Source organism: Pleurodeles waltl, chromosome 1_1 (assembly GCF_031143425.1).
Source record: "Pleurodeles waltl isolate 20211129_DDA chromosome 1_1, aPleWal1.hap1.20221129, whole genome shotgun sequence".
Lineage (NCBI taxonomy): Eukaryota > Metazoa > Chordata > Amphibia > Caudata > Salamandridae > Pleurodeles > Pleurodeles waltl.
The window spans coordinates 228,848,033-228,864,478 of record NC_090436.1 but is presented as its reverse complement, the minus strand read 5'-3'; the positions used below and the strand labels follow the sequence as shown (position 1 = coordinate 228,864,478).

The 16,446-nt window shown below is 38.5% G+C and overlaps 1 protein-coding gene across 3 annotated transcripts in view; it reads right to left on the bottom strand.

The window, feature by feature from the left end:
- The window catches only part of OSMR (oncostatin M receptor), a 345,202-nt gene that overhangs the window by 19,211 nt on the left and 309,545 nt on the right, over window positions 1–16,446 (bottom strand). For all 3 annotated transcript variants that reach the window (XM_069221332.1, XM_069221326.1, XM_069221330.1), the window contains one exon: window positions 6,566–6,659. In XM_069221332.1, the coding sequence (XP_069077433.1) occupies window positions 6,566–6,659 (94 nt within the window). The remainder of the gene's footprint in view (window positions 1–6,565; window positions 6,660–16,446) is intronic.

Here is a 16,446-nt window from a genome sequence, read left to right as displayed (position 1 = left end):
AGAAATGCCCTGTAATTCACATGCTAGTATGTGGGCCCCGGAATACAGAGAAGTGCAAATATCCACTGCTTCTTATCTTGTGCCCATTTTGGAAATACAAATGTTTCCTTGATACGTATATTTCACCAAATGAATTGCTGTATACCCGGTATACAATGAAAACCCTTTGCAAGGTGCTGTTCATTTATTGGCTCTGGATATCTAAGGTTCTTGATGAACCTACAAGCCCTATATATTCCCAAAACCAGAAGAGTCCAGCAAGCGTAATGGTATATTGTTTTCAAAAGTTTGCCATAGCTGGAAAAAGTTATAAAAGAAAACGTTGACAAAAATTGCGTTTTTTTCACCTCAATTTCAATATTTATTTATTTTTGCTGTTACTTTCTGTAGAAAAACCTTGAAGGATCTACACAAATGACCCCTTGCTGAATTCAGAATTTTTTCTACTTTTCAGAAATGTTTAGATGTTCGGAATCCAGCATTGATTTCCACACCCATTTCTGTCACTAACTGGAAGGATGCTGAGAGCACCGAAAATAGTAAAAATTGGGTATGTCCCAGTAACATGACAAAATTGTGTTGAAAAATGTGGTTTTCTGATTCAAGTCTGCCTGTTCCTGAAAGCCGGGAAGTTGATGATTTTAGCACCACAAACCCTTTGTTGATGCCATTTTCAGGAGAAAACAAACATATGCTTTCTTATGCAGCCCTTTATTCCCATTCTTTAAAAAAAAACAGCTTTATTTTGGCTAATTTCTTGGTCTCCTCCAGGGGAACCCACAAACTCTGGGTACCTTTACAATCCCTAGGATGTTGGTTAAAAAGTATGCAAATTTGGCTTGGATAGCTTAAGTGGACAAAACATTAGGAGGGCCTAAGCGCGAACTGACCCAAATAGCCAAATAAAGGCTTGGCACAGGAGGGGGAAAAGGCCTGGCAGCTAAGGGGTTAAATCAGCCTATCCCCACACAATACTTGCAGAGGAGTCTAGGCATCTCACTGCTTTTGTCATGCTATCTGGTGTTTTTCAATTTTGTAGTATGCCTTTTTGTCTCGCTTCAGCTGCTGCTGTATTTCAGCAAGTCATAGAGGAAGTGCTGAAAGGACTGGAGGGAGTCTTAGCTTTCCAGAGTGACATTTTGGTGTATGGCGAGGATTATGAAAAACACATCACAAGACCTAATACAGTCCTTTCTCTACTCAAGGCTAGAGGGGTGAGACTAAGAAGGGGTAAATGTAATTTTGGTGTGAGTAAAGTTAACTATTGTGGTCATGTTGTGGTGGGAGATGGAATTTCTTCATGCTATGGTTTGCTTAAAGCATTTGAGAAAGTTCCAATACCGGCTAATAGGGAACAGCTCCAGGCTTTTCTTGGGATGTGTGAATTTCATGGCAAATTTATTTGTAATTTTGCAACTAAGGTGGAACCCCTTATCAAGTTATTTAAAAAATCTCAAAATGTGTATGGGGTGAGTCTCAGGAAGCTTCTTTTCATACAATCAAGAGGGAGCTTATTAAGGCCCCGTTATTGTATCCTTACACTCCAGGAAAGTCATAGTGTATTACAGTTGATGCAAGCAGTATGGGTTAGGAGTGGTTCTATCCCTAGGGAAGGATAACTCTGAATGTATCATTGTTTTTGCATCATGCACGCTTAAACTACAGCAACACCTCTATTTTGTCATTAAGCATGAAATTATGGCTTCTGTGTGGGCGGTGGAGAAGTTTAGACCATATGTATGGATAACAAAATTTCGGCTATGTACTGATCACAAGCTGTTGGTTCCAATCATCAATGGCTCTAAGGTTCATTATACAAAGGCTACTGTCAGATTGGTTAGGTTAAGTGTAAAACGTCTGGAATATCACTTTGATGTGGAACACATTACTGGTGGCAAAAACTAAAAAACAGACTGTCTATCTCGTCTTCCATGTGAGGTTGAAATCTGCAGGCGGAATTCAGTGATCAACAGGATGAAGATTGTTTGGTGGCGAATGTTGTGTGCGGGGGAGACCAAGGGTATCAATGAAGATGAATGGAGAAGGGAATTAGATCAGAATATCATGTTGAAGAAAGTTCTGGAATACATGATAAAAGGGTAACTGGAAAAAAGGAATTTATCAGTCACGTTGCAGCCATATGGTAAACTGCAACCAGGTTGTCAGCTGAAGCGGGTTTGTTGTTCAGAGGAGACAAACTGATTCCATCAAGTAATTAGACATACACTATCACAGTTGTCATAAAGGCAATTTGGAATGGCTCTCAATAAGGAGAGGCTGAGAGAAACATATTTGGTGGCCAGGTAGGGACAAGAATGTGGAGAATTATGTTGAAAAATGTTATGTGTGCTTGAAAAATGACAAAAGTCTGAAGTGTGTGACCACCCATGGTGGAAGTTGGTAGTCCAGAAAGATCGGGGAGTAAAGTGAGCCTAGATTTTTTGGGTCCCTTCCAGTTACTTTACAATGGTCAACATTTTGCTATAGTACTTATTGATCATTTGTCTAAGTGGATGGACGTTAATGAATGTGTCCAAAAGTAATATAGTCTGGACATATAGATGCCACACCGCTGAGAAAAACACAACATCCATAGGTTGGAGTCATCTCTCCTAGGACATAGGCTGGGCAAACATTTCATGCACCTTCAGAACTGGAGCATATATTTTGATACTTTTGACAAAGCAGTGGTCTCTTCTGAGAAGTCCAATGGCTGGGCTGCTGCTCCTATGAACAGCTATAGTTTTTCACATTGTTGCTGTTGTACTGTAGCAGTTTGAGAAGAAATTGGTTCATCCACAGACTGCAGTGGGTCACCTACTCCTGCTCCCCTTCTTTATCCTGAGAGGCCACTAATCGAACTCAGCCTCCATATTCAATCCCTGCTGATTTGTCATCCATCTAGATTTCAGCTGCTGATCTACTTTTGTGACTATAAGACATTATGGGCCACATACACAAATATCTGGTTTTGCGACTCGCAAATTGAGAGTCACAAAACTTGATGTACAACAGTGTCAATTACACTGTTTGCGATTCCCAATAGGGTCGCAAATACCTTACCTCATAAATATGCATGAGGCAGGTCGCAATTTGCGACCCCATTGGGAATGGCCACCGTCACAGGGGTGGTGGCCTGCTGGAGACAGAAGACCACCATGTCTGTGACTGTTTTTAAATAAAGCGTTTTTTTTTAACTGCATCCTGTTTTCCTTAAAGGAAAACAGGATGAATTTAAAAACAAATAATGAAAAGATTTCTTTTCAGTTTTTCAGAGCAGGCAGTGGCCCCTGACACCACTGCCTGCTCTGAAAATATTTTTGCTTCCATTCACAAAGGGAAAGGGGTCCTGTGGGGACCGCTTCCCATTTGTGAATGGGTTAGCACCAATTTGAAATTGGTGCTAACTGTGATTGTTTTGTGACCGCATTCACGGTCATAAAACAATCATACATTGCACTGCGACTTGCGATTAGGAAGGAAACGCCCCTTCCTAGTTGCGACTCGCAAACCCTCTATGCGATTTGGTAAAGAGATTACCGAATCGCAAAACTGGGTTTGTGCATCGCCAAATGCTTTTTTCTCATCGCAAACGGCCCGATTCTGCAAATCAGGCAATTTGCGAACAGGAAAAAGCTTTGTACTTGTGGCCCAAAATTCTTTTAGCAGAGATAATGTTTGAGAGATCATGTGGGTTACAGAGGAAGAATCAAGGGGCTGAGAGGAGTAACCTGCCAACTGTAGCTGCCTTGATGTAGAGCAATGCTCTTAGAATTTGCAAGATTGTTAGGATTCCCTACTTTGTGGGGAAAGATCAGGAGTGCTGACCCAAGGGAGCATTTCAGGACTATTGTTTATATAGACATTGCAAGCTACCACAAGAGACATAGAATGATGTTTACCCTGGCCCACACTCTTTAGTCACCATCACCTAAGGGGGTTCAGTAGTGTGCTGATGGCTTGGTTTGCTGTCTGTGCTCCAAAGCTAATGTGGCATCACCTGTTTTTCAGCCCACTGAGAGTTAAACACCAGTCATTTGCCTTCCTGTTTTGGGGACCAGATTTACATTCAACATCCAACTGGAACATTGTAGTAACTTTTATTTCTAAGTACTTAGACCACACAAAGCGCATTCTACCATTGGTCTAGTAAGTCCTAAGTAAGTATGCCTTTGGGCCAGATTGTCAAGGGTACTTTTTTAAAATGCACACCCCTGGGGTGTGTTAGATGTGGTATAAGGCCCAGAAACGGTGCCATGCTAAGCATTTCATCAAGGCTACTTCATAGCACTAGATGAACAAAGACAGGCTCATTAGTTGATTCAGCGAGATAAATGGTGTTGTAGATATTAATTTCTCCTTTGATGGTAGGTGGGGGGCAAAATTAAAGTTTAACTTGAGTAAATCGGCCCATTCTTTTGAAGAAGGGTTGATAGTGGTCCCAACGGATTCTGATCAGGCTTTAAATAACTACTTGAAGATGTTGCTTGTCTTGGCTGTTTTAAAGGATACTAAAGAGGTTTCAGTGAGATTCAGAGGTGGGCTTTTCAGTCACATTTTATGTCTGGTGTTAGCCACAACCTTTTAATTTTACCAAACCTACTTAAGCCACTGGTTAACCTCACTTTCAATGATTACATTTTGCTCGCACACAAGGGGCACATCTGCACACCAGCTATTTATCTTGAGTGCCAGTGTTTTTGTTTTTACCTTATAATTATTACCTTAGTGTTGCACATTTCATTTTTATCAGATCCTAACTCCTGCCAATGCTGTTGTAAATTCCTTTTGGAGTGGTTTGCTTTTCTGACAGCTGCTGTTTCACAGCAAACCAGACTGTGTCCTTTTGTAACTGTTGTGTATTACGTTATCCTTTTTTTTACTTTCCTTGCTTTCTCTTCTTTTGTTTTGTCTTTCTTTCTTCTCTTCTATCTTTCTATCTTTCTAAATGGCAAGAGGCTTGCTATAGGTACCAGGCTAATTGACTTTTTTTGTTAGGTCTGTATTAGCCAAGACTTTTTGATTTTACTAAAAGTATGTGTATAACATAGTTACTAACAGAGTTTTCAGTCAGACTTCATTCATTAGTCTGTGCTTGATGTCATTCACATTTTTCTTCCACCAACTCCAGCAAGCATTATTAAGGAACAATGTATCAGCCCATTTCAGCCATTGGCTGACTTCAGTACAACTTACAGCATGCTGCCCTCTCACCAGGAGCACACTCACACACAAAGTAGTTCCCTACAGTGTCAGGGAGTTCTGTTTTTGAGACAACAACAATGTTTTTGTCTGTACTCTTTTTTTAGATGATGAGGGCCCAGTATTTTCCCAAACACTAAAGTTTTACAAAAACCATGACAAAACAAAACAATAATTTGCAGAAGGCTGGTGGTCAATGCCAGACCTATTAGCTTTGCCAATGCTTGTTTCTCCTGCATTTAGGAGGGCAGATCAAGTTTGCATTTCTGAATCTCACATCATAACAGAAGTGTAATGGGAGCTCATATCTCATATGTTCTTGGGATCTTTCCCAAAAATATATATGAACAGATTACACAGACAACTTAATTATATTTTTTGTCCCACCAGGAATAAGTCATAAAATATTTTCTCTCATTCACAAATATATGTGTTTAAGCCCATCTGAGATATCAGTATATTGTTCTTAGTTGATTTTGTGTGAAATTTGAATTTGAGTATCAATAGTGTTCATTTGCATTTATAGCTGATGCAGAGAGATGTGCTTGAGGTCGCATGGGTGTTGGCCAACATTACTGATGGGGATTAGTCCGAAGGAACTCCATATGAAAAAGATTTGGGTGAAAAAGTGGAACTTTATATACAGGAAGATATTTTGCCACAATATGAAGGTATTCAGTGTATTGTATTGAGCAAAGCCCACCTTATACACATGTAACTGACTTTTCCTTCCCCTGGGTAGCGCAATGCATGCACTAATTCATGGTAGGGAGTGGTATTTATTGCAAGTAAACTGGTTGCTCTAAACCGCTGAACTGCATGTGTTATGCATAGTGAGGGCCTGCTATTCTGATTACCCTGCAGACACCTTATTTTACAGCTCTAGCAACAAACTTGAGTATTCACACCCCCCTGGAACAAACAACCCGGGAGAGCCAAACAGAGAATGCTTCTGTTATCCTGCAGTGCCAACCGTCGGCACATTGTTCCAATGCCACACTCACTTTGTGTAGAATGTTGTGCAGATATGCACTGGCTGTGCAATATGCACATTATTAGCTTCATGTCACTTAAACAACTTGGATTTGCTGCAATGTACTTTATTAGGCTATGTTTTCGCTACAACAATAAAACCGCTTTGGTTTATTCATCAACACTGGATGTCCCACAGTCACTCTAGTACACTGAGTTCCTCTGATAAGACACAGGACAAAGTACTAAAGCTTTAAGGAACTCAACTATTTTACTCATAGCAAATGATAACCTTCATGAATATTTTCAGATATCCTTGGATACTCTATTTCAGACTTTTCAATAGGAAAGCTGTAGCAAAAATATGTTACAGTTATCAGTGAGAACATACCACTTCCTTTTCCAAAAGCCCAGGGCTAACAGAACCAATGCTGAGGCTGAACCAATAATCAGAGGAAGGAGCACTGCCAGGATAACTGCTTCTGCTGCAAAACAGACAATATGTTAGCTTTCTTACATTGCAAAACAGGCAAACATCATGTTAGCTTTCTTACATTACAATACAAATACAATATAATAGAGAACCAAAGCTCAGCATTTCAACTTACTTCTACATGGGCATTATGAATAGACCAAATAAAAGGCAATGGAGTAATATGGGTCAGAAAACCACAGTCAGAATAGGCATGACAATGCATTTAGTTACTAGAACTAGTCTCAGCTCCACGTTCTGCATAGTTTCTCTATATTGGCTTTTCTTGGAGGTAATACAACTGATTGCCCAGATGCTTCAGTTTGCTAGGTGTTCAAGCACTAAAGCAGTAATGACTCTTGTTTGTCCGTCATCGAAGAGATCTTCAGCATACAAACTTACTTACTTTGAAGATACCGATTACAGATCATTGTGTGTTTTGAATAAGTCTTCCACAAGAATAGATAATACTTCAGATGCCATGGTTCAGCCCATCTCTTTGGAGAGAGACCTTCCTATGCGTTAGGTTATAGTAACGCTGGCAGAAAAACTCTAGGCAAAGTATAAAATGATGAAACGTATACTGTTGGTAAAGGAGAGGAGAAGCAATTTCTGTACATGCAAACCTTCCACTGCTTCTTTTTGTCATTCTTGAGCATACATGTCAGCACTGTTACCACCATTACTGAGCCCTCTTATTATTGAGAGTTAAAGAGCTGTAATTTACACCAGAAAAAAATATGACTGAGACAGGGAATGAGACATATCATCAATGTGAATCTATGTGCTTTTCTTTTAAAAGTGCAACCCTGTGGCTCATATACTTCAGACATACTGTGACTTAATATTTTATGCATACATATTAATGTAGCATTTTAATATAAAGTGTACGTTTATTGGCACAGTGCAAATGTTAAATTCAACTTTACATATCCCTTGTTGCAATAATTGTATTTGAATGCTTATTTGATTTGTTTGTAGCTTCTATAAAATAAATAATAAATAGCATGACAAACTGCATATGCAGGTCTGCTTTAAGCACTATAGTATGTAATATCATTGTAGAGGGACAGAAGGAGAATCAAGGCGTAATTGATTTTTTTGCCTTCGTAGGCATGGCTCCTACCAACATTCAATAATATTATTAGACAAATAGGTGGTGCATCTGTCTGAGCGCCCACATATGCATACACAAACACATAATTATGACTGATACCATTAGATTCTTAATGTTGGAATTAGAATATTTAGAATATATATATATATATATATATATATATATATATATATATATATATATATTTATTTAAACTGCTCATTATCCTCGCTCTCACTCATTTTCTAGTACTAGCACTGTAAGCACCCACCAAATTTGTTCACCGTCAAGTCTCCCAAAGTATTTTCTTGCATTCTCCTCAGTATCAAAGAGCGTACTGTCTGAGTCTGCACTTCCATAAATCGGGACTTGTTACCAAAAAGGTTCAGAAAGCAGTGTTTTGTTAAGGGAAAGGAACAGCTCCAATGGAGAAGTGAAGGATGGTAATCTCTCTCACCAAACCTGCATAGCATGAGACTCCCACTGATGTCACCATTTATGTTTCCACTACTAAATTATCTGTCTCATGAATGCACTCAAAAAGGACTCATGGTCTTGAAATGGCCACATATTCTTTGCTGCTTTCCAAAGCAAGGGAAGTATAACTTTCTGTTTTTGTCCCTTGCATTTTCTCTGGTATGTGCATTACAAGGTGTATTTATGTGACAAATGTGTATGATTTTTTTAGATATCAGGGTCAAGATGTTTACATTAGGGAATTAATAATGTATTTTTTTGCATGAATTAAAACAAAGAATTTTCTCAGGAGGAATGAGGTTCAAGAGGAGGATAGCAAGAGTCATCAGTCTTAATTTTTTAAGGTGTGGATTTAAGAATGCTTAATCGCTATGAAGATGTAGGAATATGAGACAGCCAGTGTTTCAAGTGTAATTGTTGGCTTTGAGTGTTTTTTAGCTGCCAGGATGATGCTGCAGGAGCAATGTTTAGCTTCCACTTCATATTGTTTCAAAAATATTTTCTGTTTTAATTGGTTTAGTGCTGGTAAAAAACAAGTTTCATCTTGACAGCTAACATTTCCAAGGCATTGCTACCATGCTCTATCAATATCCTAGTCTAACAAGCAGCTCTGCTCCTTAAGGCTCGATTTTCTACCAGAAAGATTTCTTGCAAGAGATGCACTGTGTTTACAGGGAGAAGTAAACACAAGTCGTGCTAATATAAAACATTGGAAAGTCCATCAGTTCCTCATTAGTCAAATGGTTTTGGTTTGTTGTTGCAAAATGAAAATAAAAAAGTCCAATTACATTATATGTGGGTCGAAGTGATCACAAAATGTGTTTTTAGTGTGGAAAATCCAATTTGATATAGTTAATCATACACATTAAGGTGCATGTATGCCAAATCTATCCACAAGCGAGTTAAACATTACATTTATATTTCTTGGTTTCATGTACCAAATATGGCATTCTGTGAGTTGCAATATTTGTTTTATTCATTTGATCAAACTACCAGATAAAAGGGATTTGTAAAAAGAAACAACAGGCCGGGTTATATACTGTTCAGGATACTCAGAGAGATCTCAGAGCCCTAAATGTAACATGCTTTAGTCTTACTGGAATACAGGCACTGCAGTGTAATACTACATTGTCTATGATTTTTCAAAATTGGCCAAGGTTCGATTGGTCATGTACAGGGCACTTCATTATTATGTCCAAGTTATCATTGCAAATATGGAAAAAATTGGATGGCTGACAAAACAAGAAAATGAACACCAATGTTGCCTTCCTCAGAGGTTTTATTGTAGTCTCTCAATGTGGCGGGTGAGATTAACATTGTGGAACCCCATGTGTGCTGTGTAAACAACATTGCACATTTTGTCAAGATTTGTGTCATAATTGTATTGATTTTTTTAAGTGTATTTCTGCATCTGCAGCTTTTTGTCTGGTATACCTTTGACCGTCCAGCACATTTCCATGCACTAATTAATTTCAATCAAAAGATTTTAGTATTAGTAAATAAACTCTATAGTCATCGAGACAGCCCTCCACTTCTCGCTGCCCATCATGACTCCTTTAATTTGCATCTTTTCCTTACTAGGTAACTCTTACAAAATGGCATTGAATCTCTAAGGTGAGTAAAGTTATTTTAGAGGTTTTGTTTTCCTGTACAACCATTACTCACAGGTAACATGAGGTGCAAAAAGGAAACTATGCCTTTATTTCAGGAGTAAATTCATTATTTACAACAGCATTTTTATTTCAGGATGCATGTTCTTAGATATAAGTACAATAATTGCTTGATGATTTAAACATTATATTTTCATGATGTACTAATATATTTTCATGACTCTTAAGTAGTGCTGAGCACAAGTATATTTAACTTAATGTGAGATGTTCAGTCAGTATTGCGACATATGCAGGATAAATGCACACGTTATATTACATTATTAGGGCAAGAAAAATACATCCATGCATTTTGCTGTTTTACCAGTTTCATCTGAGTACATTTGTAATGTTTACCCTTAGTTTTGTGTGGAAGAGAACCATTGTGTTTCCAGTCAGTGAATCAGAGAGATGCGACTTGCAGACCAACTGATTAAAGACAAAACAGATTAAGGATATTTTGGTGAAACGGTTTACTATTAATTAAACTAAAGGTTTCAGTTCTTTGTGTAGGAATAAAGCAGTGTTCTGCACCCTGGGACCAATTCCTAAAGGTCATGTGTATACTTATTTACGTGTGCATTTACTACTACTACACCAAGGTGTAGCACTGCACATCTTTGCTACTCACCATTTCTGAGTGTAGATTTGCACCAAGGTGGGATCTTAAATGCCTCCACCCCCACAAATTAATGAGTGGAGTTTCCTACAACAGTTATGAGTGTAAAGTTACTACGAGTAATTCTGCATATGTAGGTGGAGATCTGTGCCACAGTGTCAGAGATCTCCCTATGGGAAAGTGTATAGAAAATTATTAAAGTTTATTATTCATTAAAACAAATATAAAATATATTTCAATGTATATTAGCACCATAAATTAATTTTGACTATGTATTTTTACCTAGAACCAATACAACAAAATGTTACAGCACATTAACTCATCAAATTAAATGTATTCTTAATAATTAATTTAAATATGTTGATAGAATTTTAAACAACAATTTTAAAAAGTCTACTCTGACTAACATTTTATTTGTATTTACTACGTAGTAACTTTTGTTACAAGTTATGTTTTGAATTCATCTAAATTATGAACTGCACTTTGTGAATAACAATAATGTTAATATGTAGATAAATACAATACACTGTTCCAACGGGAAGAAGAGAAAGGATACAAAGGGGTCCGAAATTTTAGGAGCAAGAAACCTCACACACCCACATGGGTGTCATGCTTCATCATCGGAGTTGCTCCTTGTCAGACCAGCACTGCAATGTCTGACGGGCATCACCCCAAAAGGGGGGGCTCTTTGCCGGTGATCTTTTTGTGATGACGCCAAGACCCCAAGTGTGAGTTTGGGAAGGAGAAAAATAGAAGAATAAAGCTAAGGGTTAAAATTGGCTCTCAAACCTAAACACAGGGTAATCAATTTATTAGTCCATACGGAGGATTGAGGCCAAGATTAAAAAATAGTCACAAGAGTGAAACAGAGGTAATGGTCAATCACTCTATACCACAAGGAAAGAAAGGGTGGGGAACTTCCAAACGATACCTAACAAAGGGTCAACATGTTTCGCGTCTCTATGGTCCATATGGATCCAGCGATGCTTTTTCAGGACCTAATGACTACATGTTTCTCCTAATTATAAATTGCAGGGATTGCTATAACCTGAAATTCTCAGTTGCAATGTATCCAGTCACTTACACTAGTCCGGGAAAATTATGGATGTACTATTCCTAAATGTCACCCTGTAATCAAATAAACACAGGTCGGTCAAGGGTGGTAAAGTCAGCACATATTTATATAGTGACAATGTCATGAATACAAAATAATGCAACAACAGTGTCAGACGGTGGGACAACACGGTGAGGGTGTCAAACGTGGTACACGTATGCATGCACGGGGAAGAAAACCAGCTTACCCTCCCTATTAGGGAACGTGCATCCTGGGACCACATGGCCCAGTGGTCGGGCGCAAAATGCTCTGAAGCAGGGGTACAGAAAATATCAAAAAACAGTAAAACAATTTGTTATTGTATGCAGTGGAATGTCTAATCAAACGTAGTGGTACTCGGGAAATATATGAAATATTTATGCCAAAGCAACAATATACATATCTTAATGCTCATGTCACCAATCACAGACATCGTTCAGAATTAATTGTCAAACAATATTGATTGTGTGCATGGTAGATGATAATATCAAAATAATAGAATCAAAGAGACAAGGGTTAAATCAATATGAGTGGTTATTGGTTGCTGTTCCTTTGTACAGAAATGTCTTATGGCAAGAGGAAGTTAACAGTAACGCTAAGGCATCCAATCAATGCCGTTCATATGTGTAATCTGTTGCGTGAATTAGAAGGGAAATACCTTTGCACAACAGTACTTAACAGTGGCTAAGTCAGCTACGGTACTTAGTTAAACATGGGTATCCCAGGGAGTGATGACACCACTCTCCCTAGGGAATTATTAGTAAAATCGAAAGATGATTGTAAAAATAACCCGAGCCGGTAGTGGGTCGGCGGCTCGCATTGCTCGAAAATGTCACCGCAAAAAGAATTAAATGAGAAAATGCTCGTCAATAATAATGAATCGTATACGGGAGAGGCAGTCCATAATGACTTACTTGTATCGCTCCTGACAGCATTGGGGAACCTACCTGGCTCCGTGTTCCCGAATCAATGGGGAACAACACGGTTCGCTCGGGTAAAAAAGCCAGCGGACCGGAAGTTGCTGCAGTGTGAGGCAGCTCGCGTTGCTAGGTGTGCCGGGACTACGTTCATCGTGTAATAGGAGTCAAAAATAGAGGAAGGACTCTCTTTTCATTACCAAGAAATGGAAAGAGGACTTACAGAGATCAAGTACAAATGTTGTACAGGGGAGTCCGTAAATGCAGATTCAGTAAATGATTGTAATCAATTGACTATCCATAATTGCAAAGGTCATAATAAAAATTTTGTTTCCTATATGTTATGATGTTAGTAAGGGGCAGAATGAACACATGTGAATAGGAAAGCTTGGCTGAGGATAAAAAAGAGTGATAACCAGTTATAATCATGTAATGAGAGGGAACACTGAGGTCAACCCAATAATAGGTATAAAGGGATTATGACGACAGACTAGTCCATGGAATATCATAATTGAGTCCATTAACATGGGTGTCCAATTTAAACACCCACTGTTGTTCTAGTTCGAAGCGAGATCTAGTGTCAATGTGTGGGCTACTCTGTAAAACAACCCACCACATGTCATCTGGGCTGTGTTTAACTTATATGTAATGAATGCTCAATTTAGTAGTTGTGCGACTGCATCTGATGTTGCTGCAATGTTCATAAATTCGCAGTTTCACTGCTCGTGTAGTCATCCCTACGTAGTGTAACCCACAAGGGCATGCAATCAAATATACACAATTGTGAGTATTGCAGTTGGTGTGTTTTAATAGGTGCCATGTACCTATTGGTTCAAGATCGAGAGACTTCAAACGTTTTGTTAGGGCACAAACGTTACAGTTACCACACGGGAAATGGCCTGTAACGGGTGGAGTGTCCCAAAGAACTCTCTGTCTAGGGGGTAAAGAGACGGGACGTGGTCTGGTATGGACTAATACGTCTTTAATGTTGGTTGTTCTTTTGAAAGCGAAGAGGGGGTTAGAAATCTGTTCTCCTCCACTGCATAATATGGCCCATCTCTTATTCACAACTTTCTTTACAGTATTATACAGGGGGGTGAAAGTGGACACACAGGTAAGTTTGGTGTCTGAAGTTCGCAAAGTAGTAGATAGCAGTGTATCTCTACTGCAGTATTTCAATAGTATAACAATAATGTTAATCTGTTGTGGGTATTTGTATTAGCTTGTAAACATCTCTCTTTTAGTTGTACATTTTCATAATTTTCTAGCTACTCATGTTTGTACCGCTCACATTCACTACACAAATGTATAATGATATGTGCAGAGATCTGCACACAGAAATGATAAGAGAGTGTGAGTTTCTAAATAACAATTTAAAGCTTGTGAATAGTATTACTACTGTACAATCTAAAAAATAATGTTTGTGATTCGTGCCCTAAAGCAACACTAACTTGTGTTTCAGTGAATAAGCTGCTGTGATTAATTGGGTAGTCATCTTAACCTGGAGAAAGTTCAAGAACACACAGACCTGAACACGGAAAATCCAATCTCCAATGCAGCAAGATGAAAGACATTTATTTTTAGAATTATCTTTTTCAAGTACAATCATTATATGCTATTAACAGGAAGGCTAGAATTATTTTTTGAAGTCAACAGAGTGAAGAAAAAAGAAAATATGTATTTTATTTATGCAAATGTAGAAAATGTCTGGAGAACATTATTTTTGATGTGTGTACAGAAATTTGATGTGTGCGCAGAAATTAAGAGACTATGGGCCTGATTACAACTTTGGAGGAAGGTGTTAATCCGTCCCAAATGTGACGGATATACCACCAGCCGTATTACGAGTCCATTGTATCCTATGGAACTCATAATACTGCTGGTGGTATATCCGTCATATTGGGGATGAATTAACACCTCCTCCAACGTTGTAATCAGGCCCAAAATTTGAAAGCTAACAAAGAATGGAACATGTTATGAGTGTTGTTTATTACCTAAATCAAAAAGCTACTAATATGTAGAGTGTAAATGTAAGGTCAAATACCACTGAAACTATGTAAAGCTTCAATAGATCATTACAAAAACTACAGAAAGGCCTGAAGATATCTGTATTGAGAATTTAATATTGTTTTAGATAAGAAAACTAGAGATTGAAAGTGATTTTTAAAAGTTTATATGACCTGATCTTTTTATTTATTTAGTCATTGTAGAGTAATAGGTAAACTGTGGAGCCTTTAAACATAGTCATTATGTTAGGAAGCTCTTTATTTTCATTTTGTAAGAGTGATAAAGTAATTAAGTATATTTTTTATAAATGTTTTATTTTAACCATCAAATCTTATTTACACTTGCATTATTTATTTTGAAGGCTATTTTAGTTATTCAGTAGAGCTTTATATAAGTTTGTGAGTTTGTCATTTTATATTCTATGTAAAAGTCCCCTATATTTGTTTATCTCGTGGGTTGATGTACACATGAGAATTACAAAATTTATATTACCCTCTTGGTTTACATGCATTTAAGTGTATATGTACACATGTACCCTAAATTTAGGTCTTCCTTTCTGGAAGGAGCTGAGGTTCACTTATATTGGATGAGAGAGTGCCTCCTCCCACTCATGTTGTTATACTCATAGCATCAAGCAGTATTAAAGAAGAAAGTCATGGGTATAGAGGTTAAATGGGCTGCTGGTGTGAAAACACATACCCATAGACACCTTACTGTACACATTCAGATATCATTAGCAGCATATTTACAAGAAGTGGCGCACTGTGGCCGCTGTGCCAAAATTGCTAGCGCTGCGTCACTTCTAAAATGCAGAGATGCACCATATTTACTAAAATATGGTGTATCCCTGTGTTTCACCCTGCGCAGGCGCTAAATTAGCTGCCGGGTGCTAATGCAGCCACCCTTGCGCCATGGTGCATGGATGGCCGCGTAGCGGGGGAGATTGTTTTTGTGTAGGAAGGGGTACCTTTCTGCACAAAAACAATCTTCAATAGTGATTTGCTCTTTCTATGTGTACTGCAGAATGCAGCACACATAGAAAGAGCAAAAAATCAGGAGAAATGAAAGCATTTCTCCTCATTAAGCCATGCTTATGCCACCCCTGTGGTGGCGTTAGATTTTGGGGCTGTCTCAGGTTTACTAAATCTTATAAATTTGGGGCAGCGTCAGAATGCAATGGGTGTTGCTGTGGAACGCCTACAACAACGGCCATTGCACACATCCTTCCATGCACAGTGCTGCGTGTAAAGGGGCTGTATTTCCAAGGTGGCGTAAAGCCACAAAAAGTGGCTTAACGCTGCCTTGTAAGTACGGCGCAGTGCATAGCGCCACCGGAGCAGCACATAAAGTGATGCTCCGGTGGCGCTAGGGACTTGTAAATTGTATTTGTAAATATACCCCTTAGTCTTTTCATTAATAGAGTGAAGAAACAGGCTGCATATACTTTAGGGCTGCAACAGCAATTCTCCATTTTGGTGTCACCAAATCACTATGCAGGCAGAACTACAGGGGGCCTATGCCAAATCAAAAATTCAAGAAAGAAAAAAGCATGAGCTGTGAAGCGTAGGCACACTGAAACATGTGGTCTAATTGTGAGTGACTGGGTGTTGCTTAAAATCACCTGGCCTATAAATCTTGCTGAAATGGCAGGAACAAAGTGGACAAACAACACTTTTTTCCCTGGTTCTTGGTGTCAGGACACCAGGAAAACAGTATAGCAATTTATAATGAATCCCCTTCTTTCATCCTGTCACCAATTCTTAAACATGCTAATGCAATTGCCTACAGCATCACAGTGCAAAGAGAGCCCCTATACCCTTATAGCAATCATGCAAGTATGCACCCTTTTGAGTGGTGAATCATATCACCAGGATGGTTGTGAAAAACTAAGGGGTCTGTAGGAAACTGGCTCTATATACTCTATCAAAATGAGACTTAGTGTGCA